The sequence below is a fragment of the Centropristis striata genome, chromosome 4 (assembly GCF_030273125.1).
Source record: "Centropristis striata isolate RG_2023a ecotype Rhode Island chromosome 4, C.striata_1.0, whole genome shotgun sequence".
Taxonomy (NCBI): domain Eukaryota; kingdom Metazoa; phylum Chordata; class Actinopteri; order Perciformes; family Serranidae; genus Centropristis; species Centropristis striata.
The window spans coordinates 20,838,188-20,861,984 of record NC_081520.1 but is presented as its reverse complement, the minus strand read 5'-3'; the positions used below and the strand labels follow the sequence as shown (position 1 = coordinate 20,861,984).

Below are 23,797 nucleotides of genomic sequence, written 5' to 3'. Positions count from 1 at the left end.
AAGAGCAAATATGCCCATTGGCGGAAATGGGCATAATGATTTAATATAAATAAATGAAAAAAAGGACTCCTAAGATTCTTATGAAAGAAAATTATTGTTATTGCCACTATATTTGGATCTAATTAAAATGTTTAGAATTTCAAAAAAAGTAAATCTCACCTCCGATAATTTCCTCCTTGACTTTTTGTAGTTCTTTCCGAACCTCTTCCAGGATCTCCTGCAGAATATTAATATTGACAAACAGAGCAGTCAGTAATTAAAGCAAGGAGCTTTTAACAGGTTATGAAACAGTCTCAGTTTAAAAAGTCAACCCTGGTCACTCATTCAGCAGACGGATTTAAAACTGATCCTGAATTCGCCCTCTCCTTCCTCCGCAGATCATTTTGATAGAATATATAATGCTAAAATATGATTTCTCCAATGTGCCATATCTGTAAAATGCAAAGTACTCTCAGGAAAACAGACGAGAAATTTTGAAAGGGCCACGGGGGCTACTGCCGGTGTGTGTACACTATGATGAGACTCTTCAGAGATTTCAAACTATGCCCTTTAACCTCAAAATTTGTGTGTGTGTGTGTGTGTGTGTGCGTGTGTGTAGGTGTAAGTAAAATCACATAAAGTTACCTGTATGTGTGTGTATGAAGCATGTGTATGCATGTGTGAGGAGTGTGCACACTTTAGTGCATGTGTGTGTGTGTGTGTATCTGTAACTGTAATCACATCAAAGATCAAAGGCAATCAGATCAAAGCAATCAACAGAATTAACTGCAGCTGTTGATGTTCCGAAAGAGTGACAGCAGAGGTGGACAGACTCGAATTTCTGGCCTCGAACAGAAAGCATTTTTGGCAAAACCATAATACCTATCATTGTTCCGACTTCACTTTGAGCGTCCCGAGTTCTTCCTGAACGTCTACATATGATTTTTTAAAAGAAAAATTTAAAAATAGCTTTGTTAGAGCGATCTAAAAAAACTGTTCCATCTTCCTTTTTTTCGAAATCTTCCTGCGTTTTTAATATGGGACCCAATGAGGCTGTTGGTGGTGTTGGTGGATCATCTTTGCGTCGTACGCCCAAACTATAACTCTGACAGCTTTACCAGAGGATTGTGAGTGAGAAGACAAATTTTCCTACATTTCTATGTATAAATTATTTCTGTAAAGTGGAATTTGCGGTCTGGAGCGCAGTTTTCAAATTTATTTTTTGACAATTTTTTCTCTCCCTCTACACTCTGAGCGATGACATCACACACTCTGACACGAACATTCCGTGCAATACACACCCATTATAATCTCAGAATTTCTCCCAAAATTATCATGGTCATTGAAGAGGGATTGATAAAAAACTATACTATATAGTCGCCACAGCAGCTCAAGATACAGACACAAAGATATAGAAGACAGAATAAAGAATATAAAAATAAGACATATACATACATTCTATACACTATATACATACATTTCTGCTCTTGGCATTTATTATTAATAAGTATTTTTGGTGTTTCTTTGTTTCCTGAAAGTACTTTGCATTTTTACAGATATTGCACATTGGAGAAAACCTATTTTATCATGTTAAATAAGTTAAATAGGTTGTTGCATGTAGTAGTATGAACATCAATGAATAAAAATGTTCAAATATATAAGTGGTGTATGACATTTATGATATAGAAAAATACAGAAGGCCTATTATAGGTCTAATGTGTTCGGATGTAAACAGAGATAATATTTGCATATTTCTTTCACTTGCTTCCAAAACAAATACTATCCAGATCAAGATCTTCACAGCAGGAGGTAGCGATAACTGCTGTTATCCACGTGGAGGCGCCAAAACCAACACAACAAACTGTTCCATGTTGCTTTAAATAGTCGAAACACTAGTAACCAGCTTAGTCAGAGTTATGCAGGCAATAGGATGTTTTTAATGCAGTGTAGCTACTGGGTAACTGTATATCCATGTAAATGTATAGTAGGTCTGTAATCTGATTACTCTCAACCTTAGTTTACATGCATGGCGTACTTATTTTAACTGTGTTGTGATAGCAGACGCTGCATCAGTCCCGACTGTCACTCATGCATGCATGTATGTATGTATGTATGTATGTACGTATGCATGTATGTATATATGTATGCATGCATGTATGTACGTATGCATGTATGTATGTACGTATGTATGTACGTATGCATGTATGTATGTATGCATGTATGTATATATGTATATATATATGTATGCATGTATGCATATATGTATGCATGCATGCATGCATATATGTATATATGTATGCATGTATGCATATACGTATGTATGCATGTATGTATGTATGCATGCATGTATATATGTACATGTATATATGTATGCATGCATGCATGTAAATATGTATGCATGCATGCATGCATGTACGTATGTATGTATGTACGTATGTACGTATGTACATATGTATGTACGTATGTACGCATGTATGTATGTATGTCAGTGGTGGGCCGTCAGGGCCAGCAAGGCCTTCTCTGCTGGCCTAATATAACCAGAAATCATGATCATGATTATGATAAAGGTCAATTTAATTTTTCATTTACTTTCCCTAAATATCTAAAAGTATTCATATTCTCCTCATGTCATATTATGCTCCTTCCAGTGCTGTTGTTTTTAGGTTAGAGTCTTTATCCAATCAGAATTCAGCTATCTTATGTTGCCAGGCTGTATGAAATCTGCCTGGGCCTTCAGAATCAACAATGCGGGCGTCTGTGCACTGTAAGTGAACGGGCAAATACAGTTGATAGATAGTTGCGATAGCCAATCAGATCACGAGTTGTGTCAGTAAGGCCCTCTAGCTGGCCTCACGTTGAATGTGACATTTACGCGTCCTGTGATTGGATATGGATACTTACTAGTTTGAGCCACGGCAGTGCTATGCAGATCAACAGAGTCACACCCGGGACTGTTAACGGTATGTAAATAATCTGGCACACTGGCGCAGCTGTGTGGTTGTACTCAAAACAACAGGTCACAGAAAGTCGTGATACGTCACGTTTTGACATGAAAACGTTTTTTCACAAAGAGACTTGTTTATTGTGTCGCTGTCGCCAAAGTATGGCCATCTTGTTAGTGTCTTTCTGATATTAAACTGCGATTTTGCAATTTATTGTACAATCTTGTTAAAGCTTGCATATTCTTTGTGGACTCATTTAATAAAACTTTTTGGAAAGATAATTTTAAAGACCCTTTTATTTTTAAGTTTTGACAGTAGCATATCAGATATGTTTTAATTGCTGATGCGGTATTGTTGATTTTTAAAATGCGCCGGATAATAGCCCATTTTGTACACAACTGAGGTGATGCAATGCCTAGTAGTGCTTAAGTGTGTTTCTAACTACTCTCCAGTCCTGGTGTTATAAATGCTGGCATAATGAAAGGTATTTATTGACTAAGTTGGACATCACTGAAGGCCTAAGTGTGAAATGCACCTCCCGCCACTGATGTATGTATGTATGTATGTATGTATGTATGTACGTACGTACGTACGTACGTATGTACGCATGTATGTATGCATGTACGTATGTATGTATGTATGTATGTACGCATGTATGTATGCATGTATGTATGTATGTATGTATGTATGTATGTACAGTGTGTCACCACTTCTGTTTTGTGTTCTGTCCTTTGCACCAATAAAATCAAATAAGATAAAGAATTGTTGTTGCTGTTCTGGTGTGAAACTCACCTGTTTCATTTTCTCTAAATCGGAGTCATCCATCCCACCTGTATCATTGCTGTTGTTGCCTGCAGGTTTTGGCCTATAATAAAGACAAGAAACAGACAAATATTCATGTCTGTGTTTCAGGAAAAGAAAAAGCCAAGAAGGTCCATGGCACTGCTTTGACAGGCCGACTGTCAATCAAGCACATCAGCAGTAGGAGAACCAGAGGAGGAAGGAAGGAAGAGTGAGTAGAAAGCTGCAGAAACGTCCACACACCCAAAGATGCAACGAGGCTTAACCTTCCCAAGCATACAAAAAATATTAGATCAGCCTATTTCAACTATTTATTGTTCATTTTAATGTCTGGTACAACTAAAGGTTCATTTGTTTGAACAAATATAATGATGAGAGCAAACATGGTTTTATTGATAATAACCAAAATTATGATCAATAAAACCATGTTAAATGTGTAGATATCAGCTCTTAAATTAAACTCTTACCAGCTATTTTTGTTGTCATCATTATATTTGTCCAAACAAATACAAAACAAATCCATTTAGTTGTAGCAGGCATTAAAACGAACCATACATTGAAGAAAACAAAAAAAACAAAAAATCATTTTTTCCATGTCTGCATTACCTTTCTCAGCTGATATCAACTTTGCAATAATTCAGAAAGATACAAAGGTTACCACAAGAGCAGAACATCGACCCCAGCACTCAAAAGAGAAGAATAATCATTAATGACAGTTCAGCTTCTGTCTTATTATTCCCTGTCTCTGCTGGTCCCGTGGGTGCATGTCTTTCTGCTCCATTAGAGGGCGCTACGCTAGCCCAGCAGGCTGCAGTGCTGCTGCGCTAACCTGAAGAGGAAGGAGAAGCAAGGGGAGCTAAGGCAGCATGAATACCTGGACCCTTGGGACAATGGGGGGGTGGAGTCCATGCTCTTGGAGATGGAGTTATTCCTGTTAGTGAGAAACACACACCTGCTTCTTTAGAATCATTCACACACAGAACCACTCGGGCAGATTAACACGTTCACACTGATGGAGAACTACTCTAGTCAGCTGAGGGAGAAAGCTTTAGTGATGAAATGAGTCAAAGCTCTGTTACCTCGTCATAGACGACTTCTCCCACGGTCTCCTCAGGGTGTCTGGAGAGGAACATGTAGAAAACCTTAGTTGTTGTCCTTCACTTTGTATTTTACACGACAGGACAAAAGTTTGGAAGCAAAAAGAAAAAAGAGCTAAAGTGAATAATGCAAACTGTGATTTGTTTTTGACTTTTGAACTGAAGTTGTGACTCTTCCAAATCTCCTCCACCCAAAAACTAAGCCTTCTTTTCTTTTGGTAACATTTATTCACCAATGGTCTGATAACATCAATGTTTACCTAAAGGTCAATGGAGGAAAATGGTTCAATTCAATAAAGGTAAAGTCTGATCATGTAGTAAACACATCCAGAAATACAGAGAATACACACTGGTTTTTAACAAAGACGTTGAGAACAGAATGTTGCTTCCAGACTTTAGTCCTGTTGTGAAGTCAACATGAATATCAGAAGCAGCAAAGAAAGATTAAAGTGTTGGTTTCTCACCACTTTGGCCTTGAGGCTCTGAATCATCCTGGAGAGAACAGACAGAAACCACGTGGTGACTCATCACCAACATGCTTTTATTTTAGATTCATCCATCACCTACAGTGTCGGGCCACATTGGTTTTGACACCGCAACATAAAAATTAATGTGAAAAACTGTGACTTACATTATCTTGGGTCTTCACAGCAGGTTTCTCTCCAGTGTCTGCAGCTTTCCTCCTGAAGACAAACCACAAGTTATCATGCAAATATGGTTTCACCCTAAAATAAACTCTTCCAAAAGGTTTCTCAGTGGTTTACAGTCGTATCAGATGGACTTAAAAACATACTAGAAGTTTAACAATTTCTGACTCAAACAAATGCTCCATTTTCAAACCTCCAGGTCTTTAAAATGACCATCACTCCTTCTAGTCAGGAGGCGGAGCTAAATAAAGGGGACACGTCTTCTCCACATGCTCTCTATCACCATAAGTTTACATTTTGGATGGATATAAAATCTATGAGAACCAATATATCTTCCAAGCCACTCAGAAGGTCAATCTTAGAGTCAAAAATCTACATTTTCTGGGTCAAAGAATCATTTAAAGCTCTTGAGAATATCACTAGATGATTATTTGATCCAATAGATATGTTCATTTTGGACATGTATTTATGTCATTTCCTACTCATTAATATAGGTCATATACGGTGCATATATTCTGAAAAATGAATAACATGCATAAATTTAATTGAACTTTATGATTTTCACTCGTATTAATTATTACATTTCCAACCACAAAGATGTGATCAGTTCCAGTGAGACTTCCTGATGAGCACCTTCAATACAGACACGTTACAGCTTCCCTTCAATAATAATAATAATAATAATAATAATAATAATAATTATTATTATTATTATTATTATTATTATTATTTCTCCTTTCTCATATGGCTTTGCCTAGTGTTGGTGGCTTCCTGCCCATCTGGAACATTTAGATTTAGTCAACTTTTAGTCTGTTATTAGGGACATCTAATACTACAAGAAAAAGCTGAGAAACGTTTTGGTAGATTTTTTTTTAGGGTTAGGCGTTTTTTTTTTTTTTTAAATATATGCACCCTCCTAATATGTACAATTCAGTAGAGGAGGAGTTCACACTTGTCATGTCATTATTGGTCCAAAGAGGAAAGTAGATGAAAACGACTTTATACAAAAGCCATAATAAAATAAGCACAATTAAGAGTTGGCATTAAACATTTTATCTGACTTCAATCTTGTGATGATGTCACTCACCTTCGTGCCAGAATGGCACTCATTTCACCCATCAGACCTCCTCCTCCTCCTCCTCCTCCACCTCCTCCAGAGTTGCTGCTGCGGCTGGAGTCAGCTCTGCTGATTGCAGGAGCTCCTTCCTCCTGCTGAGGAGCACACAGCAATAACGATATCAATAACGAGTCAATAACCACTGATGGATCATAGCTCACTCTCACATTGGATCAATACAGCAGCAGATTATTATTATTATTATTATTATTAGAGGAGCACATCAGATATTTAACTATAGTCCAGGTTACATTACCCTCAAAAGACTGTCAGAGACCAATAGTCAGAGTCTAACTGCAGTAAATACATTTTTGGGAGAAATTGAGTTTTAACTAAAAATGAAGTCCTTGATGTCTGTTTTATCTTGTGACAAAGTTTAAGGTTTTAATTTTGCTTCATTTCAGAGAAATAATACTGTGATACAGTTTAGCCTTTTATTTCTTCATTGTGTTGAAAAGTGAAGACTAGAAAAATAGAAATAATGAGTTTATTTGAAAGGGAAATTATTATCTAGTGATCAAGTAAAAAAAGTGAGATAAAATTTTATTAAGACTAAAATATAACATTACTTTATAATATTAAGTCAAAAATACACAAATCTTTGAATAGAGTTGTTAAACACTTTAAACAACATTATAGTTCCTGCTCTCTGTTTATCATCACTATTAGAACCTTACAGTAACCCTACAGTAAAACCAGAGACAGGAACTACATTTTAGTGTCAAAGGTCAAATAAACCATCATGACTTTTGAGCGTAAATATTACATCATCAATACATAATAAATAAGAGTCATATCACAGATCTCCCTATAACACATGTTGCCGACAGTTAAAACACGTTAATACACTTTAAAGCAGTTTTTCTCAGTTTAACCCTTTGTGTTACTGCAGTCAGAATACTGCAGTTTTGTTACTCACCTTGGATACTTTGCGGAGTTTAGCTCCTGCTAAGGCAGCTGCCAAGCCCCCTGCTCCTCCAAGTCCACCTCCTCCTCCTCCTCCTCCTCCTCCACCTCCTCCTCCTCCACCTCCTCCTCCTCCACCTCCTCCTCCTCCTCCTCCTCCTCCTCCTGGAAGAGGCAGGGGTGGGGCTGGTGGAGGTCCTCCAGAGGAAGGGGGAGGTGGTCCCGGCGGGGGAGGGATACCAGGTCCTGGAGGAGGAGGAGGAGGTGGAGGAGGAGGTGGAGGAGCGGGGCCTCCAGCAGGAGGTGGAGGTGGAGGAATCGGGACTAAAAGAAAGAAAAAGGAACAGAGCGGAATGATTAACACCAACCTATTTAGAATCAACTTACCGACTCTATCCGACTTAGCTCTTCACATCACAAACTCATTTTTTAAAAACATACAGAAAACGTAAATATTTCTTGCTACACGACTATGTAATGTCTTCTATAAACAAAATGGCAATCTTCAAATGATATTCTCAGATCAGATTTTCCAATTTGAGTGAGTCTGTGCTTGTTATTACCAATTTAATGATTGTGTAACAGAAAACCTCGATATATGATCTAATCACGATGCAGTTCCATTCAGTTATTAAGCTGAATCATTATGACCGGACTGTATTATAGTTAAGTGGTGTTTCCTGACCTGCAGCAGCTTGTCTTTCTCTCTCCTGTCTCTCTCTCTCCTGACGTTCCCGCTCCTGTCTCTCTCTCTCCTGGCGCTCCCGTTCCTGCTGCTCCAGCCTCTGCTGCTCCAACCTACAAACAAACAAACAAACACATCTGTCAGCAACAAACACATGTAAACAAGCCGAAAATAAATCAGTGGATGAACAGGGACAGATAAATGAAGCAGAAAGTTCCTAAATGTAATTAGGATTTTATGGTCAGACAGACTAACATGAAATAAACCAGAGTTAGAGACGAGCAGCTCCAGCTTTCACACATTCACAATTAATGTGTAAATGTCCTGCAGATTATTTGATTATATCTGCAACATTCATTGTTTAATATCTCCGTCTAATTATAGTTTTTGGCAGTGTTGCTGAGAGCTATAATCAGGATTTGTATTCAATATACCGGCTTTGGTGAAAGAATAAGAGGTGGATTTCACAGCTCCTGATTAGCTCGTCACTGTAAAAACCTCCACAGTGGACACGGTGTAAAACCTCCACAGTGGACACGGTGTAAAACCTCCACAGTGGACACGGTGTAAAACCTCCACAGTGGACACAGCGTAAAACCTCCACAGTGGACACGGTGTAAAACCTCCACAGTGGACACTGTGGCCTAATTCAGCCTCACTCTGTTCAAACTGCTCCCTCGCTGCTGCCGCATCACATCTGCCACTTACAGCAGCTGGATACAGAGCAGCACACACACAATATATATATGTGTGTGTGTGTGTGTGTGTGTGTGTGTGTGTGTGTTGGTCTGATTGTAACCATTTACTGCTGGTGAATATAGTGAATCTATAGCCTGAGGGCTAAAAGCATTAATGGAGATTATATCCCCCCAACACCTGCATCCATGCTGGATTTAAGAGGTTTTAATGTGTCTCAGCTCCAGTCTGTCCACTGGGACAGAGTAACCTGACAGACAGCAGGAGAGGCTCTGTAGGGAGTGTCTGTCAGGTTCCTGTCTGTCCCAGTGGACAGACAGGAACCTGACAGACACTCCCTCCAGCCAATCACAGAGCCTCTCCTGCTGTCTAACACATTACCTTTCAGTCTAAATGAGATTAAAAAGTTAATGCCTTGTCATGCATGGTGTGACCAGTGGTGGAAGAAGTATTCAGATCCTTTACTGCAGTAAAAGTACTAATACACACTGTGAAATGACTCCACTACAGTAAAAGTACTGCATTCAAAACTTACTGAAGTAAAAGTACAAAAGTATCAGCATCAAAATGTACTTAAAGTATCAACAGTAAAAGTACTCGTTATGCAGAATGGACCCACTCAGATTCTTTTATATATTATAAATATATTATTACATTATTATTATTGATGTATTTATATAAGCAGCATTTTACTGTTGTCAATGTAGGACTAATTTAATCTATTTAATATACTTTTATGTGGTTTAATTCATAAACATGTGTAATCATTTTACATTAATAATGTTTTTATATCAAATCTCAACCTGTAAAGAAACTAAAGCTGTCAGATAAATTTAGTGGAGTAAAAAGTTCAATATTTGCCTCTAAAATGTACTGAAGTAAAAGTATAAAGTTACAAATGTGGAAATACTCAAGCAAAGTAAAAGTACCTCAAAAGTGTACGTATTGTAATTGTACTCTAAATATTTTATTGCATTATTTGTATTGATGCATTGATAAAGACAGAGCTCATATTAACCCATTGACGCCGGGAAAGCATTACCGCATTTCTACCATTAAAGCCGGGAGCGCTGTTGCGTCACTCTACCATTAAGGCCGGGACAGCGGATATGTCATTTTGTAGTATTTGTATTTTTTTCCACCTATTTTCGATCTCTTGGACAATGAAATGCATCAGAATCATGATCAGAATACATGTGGGAGTGTCACAATGCAACATCTGACTTTTCCAGAACTTTAAATCATGGCGGAAGACGACTATAGCGGAGGAGCTCAGCAGTAAGTGACGTAAGAGATCTGATGAAAACAGCGCCGATGATTTAATTGCTGATGCGGACTTTGAACCCTCGGACAGATTTGTGGCCATCTGGAGATAATAATAATATTATTAATAATATATTAATATTAATAATAGGCTAATTGATTGTGATGATGATATAAGAAATCATGACTGTTTATGTCTTATATTACTTTATGCGTCGTTGAGTACCCTGAAAAGTGCAATATATAAAATGTATTATTATTATTTATTATTATTATGATATTTTTTTTTTTTTTATTACAGTAGGCTAATGAGAACTATGTCTTGTTCTTCCAGTGGTCATATCATGTTTGCATCTTGCTAATGGGCATGTATTAGTATTATGCATAGGATTTTTTATTCAGTCAAATGTAACATTTGCTGAGTTTGTTGATTTTTTAAAAAACTTTATTGAAGGTTTGGACAAATAAACTCAACTTCGCATGAAAGCCACGGGTATAAGCTCTCAAATACTTTTTGAATTTCATTTTTATCTGCTACAGAGGCTGACAAATATATTATTTGGTATGTGTTGAATTTCCAGAAAAACTTCAGGTTTTAGGGGGTAATTTGAAAATCACCCATAGGTTTTCCAGGCATTTTTTTCCAGGTGCTTTAGGCCTTAATGGGTTAACTTCCTTATATACAGTTATGAGGTATAATTTTCAAAAAAGTGTCTAATCATTTTAAATTCATCATGTTTTTATGTTAAATCTTGACAGCAAAAGTAACTAAAGCTGTCAGCTAAATGTAGTGGAGTAAAAGTATAAAGTTATATAAAATGTAAATACTCAAGAAAAGAGCAAGTAACTCTAAATTACACTTAAGTCCAATTCTTGAGTAAATGTACTTAGTTACTTTCCACCACTGGGTGAGACCACAGCGGTCTGGTGGTAGAAACAGACAGGTAGATGGATGTTGAGTCTTTTTAACCTTTAACCTCCAGGGGCTGACGGAGGGTTTAGCACCATCAGCCTAATGCCGTCAAATCCTCCACATATGGTGCCAACAGGACCAGAGCAAAGCCAAGACAGCTTGACTCGCCATCCATTGTTATGCAACTAAACCCTGAGGAGAGTTTGTTTCTGTTACAAACACAAACTTCACACGGCCTCTCAGGACACGCTCTAACTAGGGCTGGGAAATATATATCCATAAAAAAAAATATATATGGATATTTACATTAAAAAGCCCTTTGGTTAGAACTGATGGCTTCAGTCTGATATGAGATCAAAATTGCTATTTTGTATTTGATTCTGTTTATTAATAGCAGAAACTGTGACGGAGTTTAATTAATTTAATTTAATTCTGTCAATTTAAATGACAGAAAACAGCTGCAATAATAATAATAAAAAAGAAGCAGAAAAAGGTCTGAAATGGATATTAAATCAGTCCTTTTATATTTAAACTACATTTGGACATGGAATTTGAGATAATAGAGATATAGAGATATATACATACACTTTATATTTATTTAATTTCATTACTTTTTCTCATATAAATATATTTATTTCAGAAAAAGATTGGCCTATTTTATTTCATAGGCTAATTTTATTTAAGATATTTTTTATTTAAATGTGCTTTATGGAGCTTTGATTTAAAAAAAGGTTCTCCTGTTGTTATACAGTATTAATGTTCACTTAATAACCGGCTGTGGCTCAGTTGGGAGAGTTGGTTGGCCCCCAACCGATGGGTTGGTGGTTCGATCCCTGACCATCGCAGCCTACATGTCGAAGTATCCTTGAGCAAGATACTGAACCCCAAATTGCTCCCGATGTGCTGTGTTCATCGGTGTGTGAATGAATTCCCAATGGTGGCAGGTGGCACCGTTTAGGGTAGCCTCTGCCACCAGTATGAATGTGTGTGTGAAAGGGTGAATGAGCGCAGTCTGTAGTGTAAAGCGCTTTGAGTGGTCGCAAAGCGACTAGAAAAGCGCTATATAAGTGCAGGTCCATTTACCATTACTTAAATAAACGGTTTCAATAAAACTACTTGATTCACAGATTAAGTAGACTACAGATTTGACTTTGACTGAACATTTGCTCTCACTTTGAGATAAAAATATCAGGATATATATCGATATTCAGCCTAAATATATCAGATATGACTTTTGGTTCAGCTCGAGGTCAAACTACTTGATACCAGAGAAAATCTACTTTTTAAACAAATAGTGTCATTTCTTATCTCTTGTGCTGAATCCAGCCTGAGGAAACCTGGCAACGTTGTCAGGGTTATCAGCTGGACTCGGTACTGATATTTACTGAATCAAGCCTAAATCCAAAATGCTTCCCAAATAAAATAAAAGGTGTAAATAAATGCATTCATCTAGTGGAAGCCTGCAGGTACCTTCTCTGTTGTTCAAGCTCTTCTGGAGTGGGTCCGTTGGAGACGGGGCGGGGGAGGGTCGCATAGCCTGCAACACACAAAACATTTATAATGTAGATTAAAAACATTAGAGAAGCTGGGATGAGACACTGTTGTGAAGGGATTTAAACGCTCTATGAATAGCTTAATTTATGATTTATTTTACGACACTCTTTGAACTGTTTCCAACAGTTTACATCCTTTCATTGGTGTTCACACCTTTTCTACCCATAGCCGTGTTTCCACTAGGGTAAAGAGTGGCCACGCCCTCTCAAATGTCTCAGGCCACGCCCTCTCTAATGTCTCAGGCCACGCCCTCTCTAATGTCTCAGGCCACGCCCTCTCTAATGTCTCAGGCCACGCCCTCTCTAATGTCTCAGGCCACGCCCTCTCTAAAGTCTCAGGCCACGCCCTCTCTAAAGTCTCAGGCCACGCCCTCTCTAATGTCTCAGGCCACGCCCTCTCTAATGTCTCAGGCCACGCCCTCTCTAAAGTCTCAGGCCACGCCCTCTCTAAAGTCTCAGGCCACGCCCTCTCTAAAGTCTGCTCACTCAGCGTGTCTCCACTACTAGTTAGCCTCCAGAGGGATTTAGAGACCTTGGAGGTGACTTTTGGTTTTCCATCGTCACGTAATCTCTTCGCAACAGTTTCGACCGTAATCACATACGTGAGACTCAACTGTTGCCGCCGTCGCTAACTGTGCACAACGTCAATAGCTGATCATAAACAAACCAGCATGGCTAATTATGCACAGCGTCTCCGCTGATCATAAACAACGTGATCGTGAATTAACGGCATCACTAACTGTGCAAAGAGTGTCCGTTTCTTACTCTTCTTAAGGAGCCTCTGGCCCTGCGGCTCATTAAGAAGAGCCTCTGGCCCCCGCGGCTCGTTAAGAAGAGTAAGAACGAGTCTCCAAAAGTCTCCAATAACACCAGAAAAAGTAGCTGGATTTGTCTCCAGTCGCTTTTTTGAAAAATAGTCTCTAAGGGGGTCTGAAAAGTCGCTAAATTCAGCAACAAAGTTGCTAAGTTGGCAACACTGCTTCACCGGCTTTTATAAATGTCACGTGTTGTTGTGGCGTCGAGTACTACGTCACATCCTGCTTAGTGTTCTATCCAATCAGCAACCAGGCTGTTTTCAGGGGAGAAAAGCGGCCCTGCTCTTCTACAGGGACGGAAAAAGTCCCGACAAGAGTAGGACGGCTCGTATTCAGATTAGGGCCTTTTTGGCGAGTGAGACCGACTCATTCTGGGTATTAGACTGTAGTGGAAACAGCCCTCATGAGTGTGTAAAGTTTGAGGAGCGGGCAGACAGACATGATGAGAGAGCTTTTTCATTAATTCTGGCCTTTCGTCCACACACAGAATATGATAGAAAGTTTATTTATGTCAGTAAATAAATTCAAAAAGGTAAAATAACACATTATATAGATCCATTACACACAGAATGAAACATTTCATGTCTTCTTTTATTTAATTTCTTCTAATTATAATTATGGCTTACATTTAATGAAGACCTAAAATTCACTGTCTCAAAAAAATGTGAATATTACAAAAGACCAATATTAAAAAGTCTGTTTAATATGTAAATGTTTCCTCTGAACAGTCTGTCATCTATATGACTCAATACTTGGTTGACTTGAACTACTGAAATGGACTTTTCATCATATTCTGATTGATTGAGATCCTGTAAATCATTAAAAATGTCTCCTTTACCTGCATCTGCCATAGAGGTGAGCACCTCCAGAGCGTGAGACATGCCGTTGGCGAATAGAGTCGCGTCCTCTTTGCTGCCGAAGTTGAGCCCCCACACCTGCCGGGCGTCCCGCCACTGGTGGAAGTTGGGCGTGGCCTGGTTATACTTCAGACCTCTCACGATTGGACAGTTTATAACCACCTGGGGAGGAAAGAGAGCAGGTGATAAACACAGGGAGCCATTTGGTAGCAATGTTGAGTCAAAATAAAAACTTATGTGGCTTTCTGTCCATATTTAAAAAATGTGCCACATATAAACAAATAGTTATGAATGCCACGGTTGACATGCCATCTTGGTATGTTCACAGGCTCTCATTGGTTACTTTTTATCTCTCATTGGTTATTTTTTATCTCTAATTCGTTACTTTTTATCTTTCATTGGTTCTCTCATTGGTTGGTTTATATCTCTCATTGGTTAGTTTTTATCTCTCATTGGTTGGTTTATATCTCTCATTGGTTGGTTTATATCTCTCATTGGTTAGTTTTTATCTCTCATTGGTTGGTTTATATCTCTCATTGGTTGGTTTACATCTCTCATTGGCTAGTTTTTTTTTTTATCTCATTTGTTAGTTTTTATCTATAAATCTATTCTTGGCCTCTCCCCTCATACCTGTGTTCATAAATGTGTGGAAACCAAACTCAACATGGTCTACAAATACTGAACAGATGCTGGAGCCAAGAGTGAGAACTGAATTAGGTCAGAAAGCTTTTAGTTACGTCTCTTTATCATGGAACTATTTACTAAAGGAATTTAAATTGTCTGAGTTGATCACAATCTGTGAATTTAATAGATTCTAAAGGACAAAGAAATAATTTCCCTAAGTCAGTGTGACTGCTGAGGCTCCTTCACTGTTGTTGTGATGCTGGATCTGTTTTTAATTGTATTTAATTGTTATGATAACTGTGATTGAATGTTGTAACTTGTCTCTTTTTATGCTGCTTTCTTGGCCAGGTCTCTCATGGAAAAGAGATTTTTTTAATCTTAATGAGACTTTTACCTGGTTAAATAAAGGCTATATATAAAAGGACATAGGAATTAACAGGGTAGGTCCTGGGTGTTGTATTACTCTCTAGAAAAACTGGAGAAACTATTCAAAAACCAACAGACCCAGCGAGTGTCCTCTTTATTTTTGCTGCATTATCCTGGTTTATATTCCACCCAGCAGGTGTTTAATTATCCAAAAGTATCAGAAACTAAAACATCCTAATAAACATTGTTTAAATTTCCTTAATAACTCCATTACTAACAATTTCAATCAATATTTAGTGCAATAGTGTTCTTTACCTCTCAAAGATCAGGTTCAATAAGGATAATTCACTTGTTTTTCATTTTAAAAAATTGCATGTTAAAACTTTTATCTACATTGGAAAGACGAAGAGTATTATTTTTTTGAATTAATTTTACTTTTTTTTAATGAAAAGATACTTTTAACTTTTTTTTTTTTTTTTTAAACTTTGAAATGGGTCAATTTGACAATTGGATAATTTATAACCACCTGGGGAGGAAAGATAATTAAAACCTTTTGTGGCTTTATGTCTATATTTTTAAGAAAGTGTCACAAATAAAAGGTGAAGAAATAACTAGAGTAGTAGAAAACTGGAAAAACTATTAAAAACCCAACAGACCCACATCTCTTCTTGCGCTTAAAACTGAGTGTCCTCTTTATTTCTGTTGGATTCTCCTGGTTTATATTCACCCAGCAGGTGGCGTGACGCCTGTGAACTCGGAGGGAAAATGTTCTGGGTTTGAGCGCTGCCTGAATGTGCTGACGTGCCATTTCACTATTTGTTTAACAGCCTCTGGATTCCAGAGAGCAGAGAGGAGGAGAGGAGACCCTGTCAGGGTGAATATCAGAGGATCAGCTGCCACTGCAGAGAGTGGGAGTCCTGAACTCTCCACAAGCCTGTCAAAAGGCCAGAAACACATTATAAATCAGGATAAAAGGACAGCTTTTATATCTTTAAGTGAAAGAAAGCTGCATGTTTAAAAAGTCTGAAGCTTGTAGAAAAACTCTGATACCATGTATCCACTTGAAGTGCATTTTAATGATTCAATCAGGCTTCAAACAAACTGAAAAGACGAGCAGATAAACAGAGAAAAGTTACTCTACATTAGGGCCGTGTCCTATCGTTCACGATTATACCGCTACCATTTTTTGTGAAAAAAATGCATATCATAATATTGGCAACATTCCTACTTCTTGACGTACTGATTGCTCACATTTGGCTCTCAAAGTGCACAAGATTTATGCATTTTACTTAAAAATTGACAAAATTTTCTCCCGGGGACCCCAGACCCCCTCGATGGTTATTTTTTGTTATTTGCTAATAGTCAAGAGTATTTTTTTTGGTATTTGGCAACAGTTGAGATTTGCTCTTTACACTACATTTAAGATTTATTATTGATTTATATTGTTGAATGTTTTTTTTATTTATTCATACAGATAAAAAAATCAGATTTTCTATATATATTTTTCAGTATTTTGTAATATCAAGAATATAGTTTTCGCAAAAACACCCTGAAATATGGTGATAATGTTTTAGGGCCACATCACCCAGCCCTACTCTGCATGCAGACAACCAGAGAGAAATCCAGCCGCCCTATATTCTATATTTATATATTATATATTATATATATTCTCTCTCATCAGCTCCTCAACCATCCTAAACCAAATATAGAGTCCTGATTGGGTATCAGGCTTCTTCCTAAACTGTCACAGGAAATGGCTGAAGAGACGAACCATCTCAGGAAACATGGTCCACTTTAAGAGCTGTCTCTGGGGAGCTGTGAATGTTTAAAGAAGGACAGAGACACTGAGGCAGCAGGGACAGTCCAGAATAGACCCTCCCACACTGACTTTAGTCTGCCCACCATTATCTGGCGTGTATCTGGTGAGTCATAATGTGGAGAGAACGACGAGGAAACCCTCTTTGTTCTCCTCCTCCACAAGGCCTGTGGATGGTCACGGTTGAATCACAGCCTCCAGTCTCTCTACGCCAACATCCAGCCCAGAATCAACACTTTCCATAACCAGTCTGGCTTTATTAACCGCAAACCTCAAGTACTGTACTTAAGGACAATTTGAGGTACTTGTACTTTACTTGAGTATTTCTATTTGATGTAACTTTATACTTCTACTCCACTACATTTATCTGACAGCTTTAGTTACTTTACAGGTCAAGATTCAACATAAAAAAACATGATGAATTAAAGTTAGTAGACTTTTTTTTAAATTAAACCTTATAACAGAATATTAAGAAATTAAATGGGCCCTGTCTCTACAAATTAAAACACTGCTTACACAAAAGCATCAATACCAATAATAGAATAATATATTTACAACATATAAATCAGTCTGGGTGGGTTCATTCTGCATAAAGAGTACTTTTACTTTTGGTACTTTAAGTACATTTTGATGCTATTACTTTTGTACTTTTACTTCAGTAAGTTTTGAATGCAGGACTTTTACTGTAGTGGAGTCATTTCACAGTGTGTATTAGTACTTTTATTGTAGTGGAGTCATTTCACAGTGTGTATTAGTACTTTTACTGTAGTGGAGTCATTTCTCAGTGTGTATTAGTACTTTTACTGTAGTGGTCATTTCACAGTGTGTATTAGTACTTTTACTGTAGTGGAGTCATTTCACAGTGTGAGAACTTTTACTGCAGTAAAGGATCTGAATACTTCTTCCACCTCTGATTATCTGTAACTATTGTCAGGTTTTTAAAAATCAAACTGGCTATTTTCAACAATATGAGCTTAAATGCCTCGTTTATGGCCAATTAAAGGCACTGAATAAATATCTTTATCTATATTTTGTAACTCAGGCCGAGCAGAGTGGGAAGCACGTCATCTTAATCCAATATCTTAATTCAATACTGAGCAAGGAGCTCATCTTTAAGTTTGGTATTGTTTTCCAGCTTCCTCTCCAGCATTTGTTGAATTGATTTATATGAGTTTTCTCACTGACAAAGCACAAGAACACAGGCGGTTACTAGGCCTGTCACCATAATCACTATATCCACTTATCGTTCAATATACAAAAATGGATGTGATAGTTTTTTTCTGGACTCAATATATTGTCGTTTACATGTGTGACTTTGTTTTTTTCTGTGTTTAAAGTAAAGCTGTAAATGTTTGACAGGCAGCACGAACTGCAGGGAAAAAAACTATATTTCCCAAGCAGCCATTCCAGCTGTTTATATGTTATTTTAATAATATAACACATGATGATTATCTCAGTGCAATGTCTAGTTAACAGCCTGAAAGTCTGTTTTATTTGTTTTGGTTGTAGTTTATTTATTTATGTTTTATTTATCTAGGATATTTTAATATAATTAGTTAAGTCTTTCAAGAATCTCCACCTCCTGGTGGAGGTTTGTTGCTCCTGTGATCCTGGGAGCAGCAGCTCCTGGTCCTAAGGCAAAGTGGTCCCAGTGGAGGGGCCACACTAAGAGACATTCAAAGACCCTTAAGAAGCGGACCCTAGAAGATCGGTGTACCTCCCCCAGCACCGGTAAACCGGGGCCCCTCCTGGAGCCAGACCCGGGAGGGGAGCAGGCAGGGGAGCGTCTGGGGGCCGGGCCCTCATCCACGGGGCCCGGCAGGACTCAGCCTGAAGAAACCACATGGACCCACCGACCTGTGTTCTGTTATTGGACTTCTGTTCTAGTCACGGTTTGTCCAGAACAATCACCATGTTAGAACATAGAGCTGTTCATGAGTCAGACCCAGCTAGCCCCAGAGCTAGCTACGTACCTGCTGGTCCGTCTGCATCTTGCGTCCCACGATCCTGAAGGCGTTGGTTGTGGGGTTGTGGTAGATCTGGACTCTGCTGAAGGTCTGGGCTCCAGTTCCCGCCGGCAGCCACTTCTTATTGCCATCGTCATAGATCATCACAGTGGCCCGAGCCTGGCAGATACTGGACTCACTGCAGGACAGAGACAGAACCTTTATCAAGAAACAACCATCATTTATGCTGACACCAGCAAATTGAGTTTTAATTTGTCATATATATATATATATATAAAAAAATGGGATAGAGGGACACGTTTTTTTTTTATTTTATTTTTTTAACTTTTTATTATTTTCTTTCTTCGCCACCAACTGTTTTTAGATTGAGTTTTTATTACTATTTTATTGCTTTTAATCTATTATAGTTTTCATTGTTTTTTATTTATTACTATATTTGTGTATGATTTTCATTGTATTTTAATAACTGTACAGCACTTTGGTCAGCTGAGGTTGTGTGTGGGGTTAAATGTCTATAAATAATCTTTGACTTGATATATTAAAGGCCTCCTTCCCTTTACTGTCCTAAACAACACAAAACATCTCCAACATGTTGTTAGAGGAGAGAATCAGCGTCTCGGCCCACGGTATGATTTCATCCTGATACTTCAGTCACAACATGACATTACTGTCATTTTAATCATTGTGTGATATGATGAGTATTGATACAATATTTTGAGATTTAACTGTTTAACTGCATTTTGTGTCCACAAAATTAAATCCAATCCAGAATTGTGTTGTCCAATGAGAGAAAGTTCTCAGTGTCTTCATGTGACTTCAGTCTTTTTATTCTCCACAATGAGAGTCAAAGCCGCAGACTAACAACAAAGTATCCAGTCAGACTGAACTGATATCAAACATGTTGGACGACAACAACTGCAGCATTTTATCAAACACACAAACAACAAGCTGCACTGAGAAAAATGTTTCTGAATGAAACACACAAAAAAACGAACTTTGCAGCATTATTTCAACAACTTTCAGACACGATATCCTGACACACAATTTCTACTTTTTTTCTTGTGTTTTTCCTTTTTTTCCTGGAAATTTTGACCCATTTTGTAATTTTTACTTTTTTCTGGTAATTTTGACTTTTTTTCTGAAAGCAGATTAACTGTATTTCTACAGTAAAACTTTAGATTTAATGTAAAAATATTTTTAAAAAGAAATCATTGAAAAAAATGGTTAGCTTAATTTTGCAGCGTTATTTTGACAACTTATGGACCAATATAGGGACAGATGGTGCCTGTAGATTCCTGAGATCTTCTTGTTTCATGTGATAATATCTCCAGTATATTCCTCAGAGTGAAACCTCTACGGCCTCCGGACAACAACACAAAACACTGACGGCCGTCGGAGCTAAATATGGATACTTGGCGCCCATGAATCGATATGATATTGCCACGCAGAATATCATGATACTCTGCTGTATCTAATACCCAGTAGTAGTAGTTTTTCCACCTCTAGTAGTCGTGAAGAAGAGAAAGCTGCTCTGGAGCAGATCATGTCGCCACAGAGGAAAGTTCTGGCATCAGCAGAAATGAAACCACAGATATTAAACCTCAGGGGTTTGTGGTATTTATTGCTCACTCAGCTGGCAAAATCAAGGATCAGGAATCTTTACAGTCGCCACCACAAACATTTGGTTTATTGTTTCTGGGGACAGCCCAGAACATCTACAGATATTAATAGATCTTCAAGGAAAGTTCTAGAAGACGCTGATTAACACTCATCTTTCTTTTCCATTTGTGGTGTGAGAGGGAAAAGTTATTGTTATTAAGTTATTAAGTAGAACTTTGAGTTGAGTGAATCCAAATATTACACGTTGGTATGAAATAATTATATATATATATATAATTATTTATTTTGTGCCAAAATTACACGTTTTTATCATAGCCAGATAATGTAAAAGTCCTTTAATGAATCATGTTTGAGAAGAATAAATAAATTAATTAATAAATTAATATTTTGGGGTTGCCCGGTGGCTCACACCGGTAGAGCGCTGACCATGTATGCGGTGTGCTGCGGTGGAGCCGGGTTCGAATCCGGCCTGAGCTCCCTTTGCCGCATGTCTTCCCCTCTATCACCCCCTTTCAATCTCTCACTATCAATAAAGCAACGAAATGCCAAAAAAATAATCTTTAAAAAAAAAAAAAAAAAATTAATATTTTATCAAAATCACTTTTTTCTAGTTTCCATAGAGGTGAAGGACTTTTATTTATTTATTTTATATAAATTGTGTGAAAAACAAGGCCACAGTTTTGCCATCAACTGATAAAATATTTGACAAATGTCATATCAGATTAAAGGGTAATTAATACATTTAAAAGACTAAATTAAAAAACGAATTCTTTCTGAAGACAAAATTACACATTTTTTATCATAGCCAAAAAAATGTAAAAAAAAAACAAAAACAAAATAATTCGTACAATAACAGATTTTCAAATCTCCCAAAGTCCCTGAAAGAATAAGAAAGTTTGAGATTTTTTTCTGTCAGGAAAAATATCCAAATCTAAACTTAAGTTGTTGATATTTTATCTTAATCACTTTATCCTACTTCTAGTGATTATCATGCTGTTTCCATAGAGGTGCAGGAATTTTATAATAATTTCTTTATATATAAATTGTGTGAAAAACAAGGCCACAGTGAGCAAAATGTGACAGGAACACAAACAAAAAAAGCCTGAAACAGCTTGAGGTGCAGAGGGTTCATTTGTACCAAAGACTCCAAATGAACTGGAATCTTTATTTGCAAAAAAGGTAATTGTTGTTAATTGTTTTTAAAAAGAAAGAAAGAAACGTTATTAAATTATGTACAGTCATGGAAAAAATTACAAGACCACCCTTGTTTTCTTCAGTTTCTTGTTCATTTTAATGCCTGGTACAACTAAAGGTTCATTTGGTTGGACACATATAATGATAACAAGAGAAAAGAGATGAAAGTAAGAGCTGATATCTCGACATTTGACATGGTTTTATTGATCATGATTTTGGTTATCATCAATAAAACCATGTTAAATGTCTAGATATCAGCTCTTAAATTAAACTCTTATCAGATATTTTGTTGTCATCATTAAATGTGTCCAAACAAATCCTGAAAACCTTTAGTTGTACCAGACATTAAAATGAACAAGAAACTGAAGGAAACAAGGGTCTAATATTTTTTTTCTATGACTGTATGTATGAAGTTTGAGCTGCAGCTGGAAGGAAGAAGGGAAGAAAGAAACAAGAGGAGGAGGTGAAGAGGAACTGGAGACCCGGATGGACAAACACGACTTTAGAGATGAAAGACAGCGGTCCCAGACTTCCTCTCCAGGTCTCACACAAGACAGAGCTTCTGAAAGTGTTCTGGGATCCACCAGACCCCTCTGGGATCCAACAGACCCCTCTAGGATCCAACAGACCCCTCTGGGATCCAACAGATCACTGAGGATCGTCTGTTTACATGCCCAGTGTCGCTGATGTTTGCATTCCTGAGATTCATGGTGTCTGCCAGCTTCTCTCTCCTCCAGTTCTCTTTATCCTGGAACTTTATGTTTAATAACAGTTTGTGGTGACAGAAGAGGCAGAAACGAAGAAAAGGAGAGCAGCAAAGTGTGGATTTGAGAGGAGAGAAGGAGAGATTAGTTTGATGCCAAACAAGACGGGAGGCGAGGCAACAATGGAGGCCGACAAAGACAGGAAGTAGCGCTAAGAGACGAGGCTCTGGAAGCCTCCACCTGCTCCACACCGTTCTCCACCTCCACACACTTTACAAGGGAATAAAAGAAAAAACGTGCTGTAAGAGCCGTGAAAAACATTTATTTATAGTTCCTTTCAGGCCGAATGCACACAGGCTGCAACACATTCAGGAATTCCTGCATTTATGTGTTAAGTGTGAGAGGCTGCAGAGTTAGAGTGTCTGCATACATATTTGCATTTTAACTCTGGGAGCAGATAGTCAAATCGTTTATTGTAGAAAAGAATGCCACAACATAAACCAGCAAATATCTCCTAGGGCTATAAACCATAAATACTCAGAACAAGTAGATCCATACAGAACCTCCATCTGTTGTCTGGATCTGCTACGTCTGCTTCTGTTTCCTTCTATTACCGTCTAAGTGCAAAAATATTTATATTCTTATTATCTAATAGAGGTGGGACAAAATCGATACAACATAGTATTGTGATATTTAATAATAATAATTAATATAATATTGGTTCCTGGCTGCCAAGTATCGATATTTAGCGCTCCAACAGCCGGCGGACAGTTAGCATTTTCGCTATATTTTTTCTTGTTTTTGGACGCCATTGCGGGCTTTTAGGAATATACTGGACATACTGGTATCATATGAAACTAGAAGATCTAAGGAATCTATAGGCAGGTTTTTTTTTTGTTTTTTTTTTTTACCATTTTTTAAATGATTTCTTTTACAAATATTCTTACATTAAATCTAAAGTTTTACTGTAAGAAAAACAGTTAATCTGTTTTCAGAAAAAAGTGGAATTGCAAAAAAAGGTCAAAATTGCCAGAAAAAAAGTCTGGGCTGTAAAAGGTTGACAGATCAAACTATCTGGCCAACTTTAGTTTATTGCAGATCAGCATTTATATATAAAAAAAGAAAAAAAAATTGGAACTATATCGATATATGTGATGCAATCTATATCACATTTAGAAACATATGGATGTATTTTTATATGGATATATCACCCAGCCCTATAGAGGGGACACAGA

At 37.5% G+C, this 23,797-nt stretch overlaps 1 protein-coding gene across 2 annotated transcripts in view; it reads right to left on the bottom strand.

The window, feature by feature from the left end:
- vaspb (vasodilator stimulated phosphoprotein b) overlaps positions 1-23,797 on the bottom strand; it is a 44,391-nt gene that overhangs the window by 2,155 nt on the left and 18,439 nt on the right. The window contains exons 2-13 of one of the 2 annotated variants that reach the window (XM_059330960.1): positions 19,051-19,222; positions 14,253-14,433; positions 12,517-12,583; positions 8,175-8,287; positions 7,503-7,813; positions 6,554-6,678; positions 5,451-5,502; positions 5,284-5,311; positions 4,802-4,841; positions 4,597-4,653; positions 3,714-3,786; positions 160-217 (exon numbers count right to left, since the gene is read on the bottom strand). In XM_059330960.1, the coding sequence (XP_059186943.1) occupies positions 160-217; positions 3,714-3,786; positions 4,597-4,653; positions 4,802-4,841; positions 5,284-5,311; positions 5,451-5,502; positions 6,554-6,678; positions 7,503-7,813; positions 8,175-8,287; positions 12,517-12,583; positions 14,253-14,433; positions 19,051-19,222 (1,277 nt within the window). The remainder of the gene's footprint in view (positions 1-159; positions 218-3,713; positions 3,787-4,596; positions 4,654-4,801; positions 4,842-5,283; positions 5,312-5,450; positions 5,503-6,553; positions 6,679-7,502; positions 7,814-8,174; positions 8,288-12,516; positions 12,584-14,252; positions 14,434-19,050; positions 19,223-23,797) is intronic. The other variant, XM_059330961.1, reaches the window with a different exon arrangement.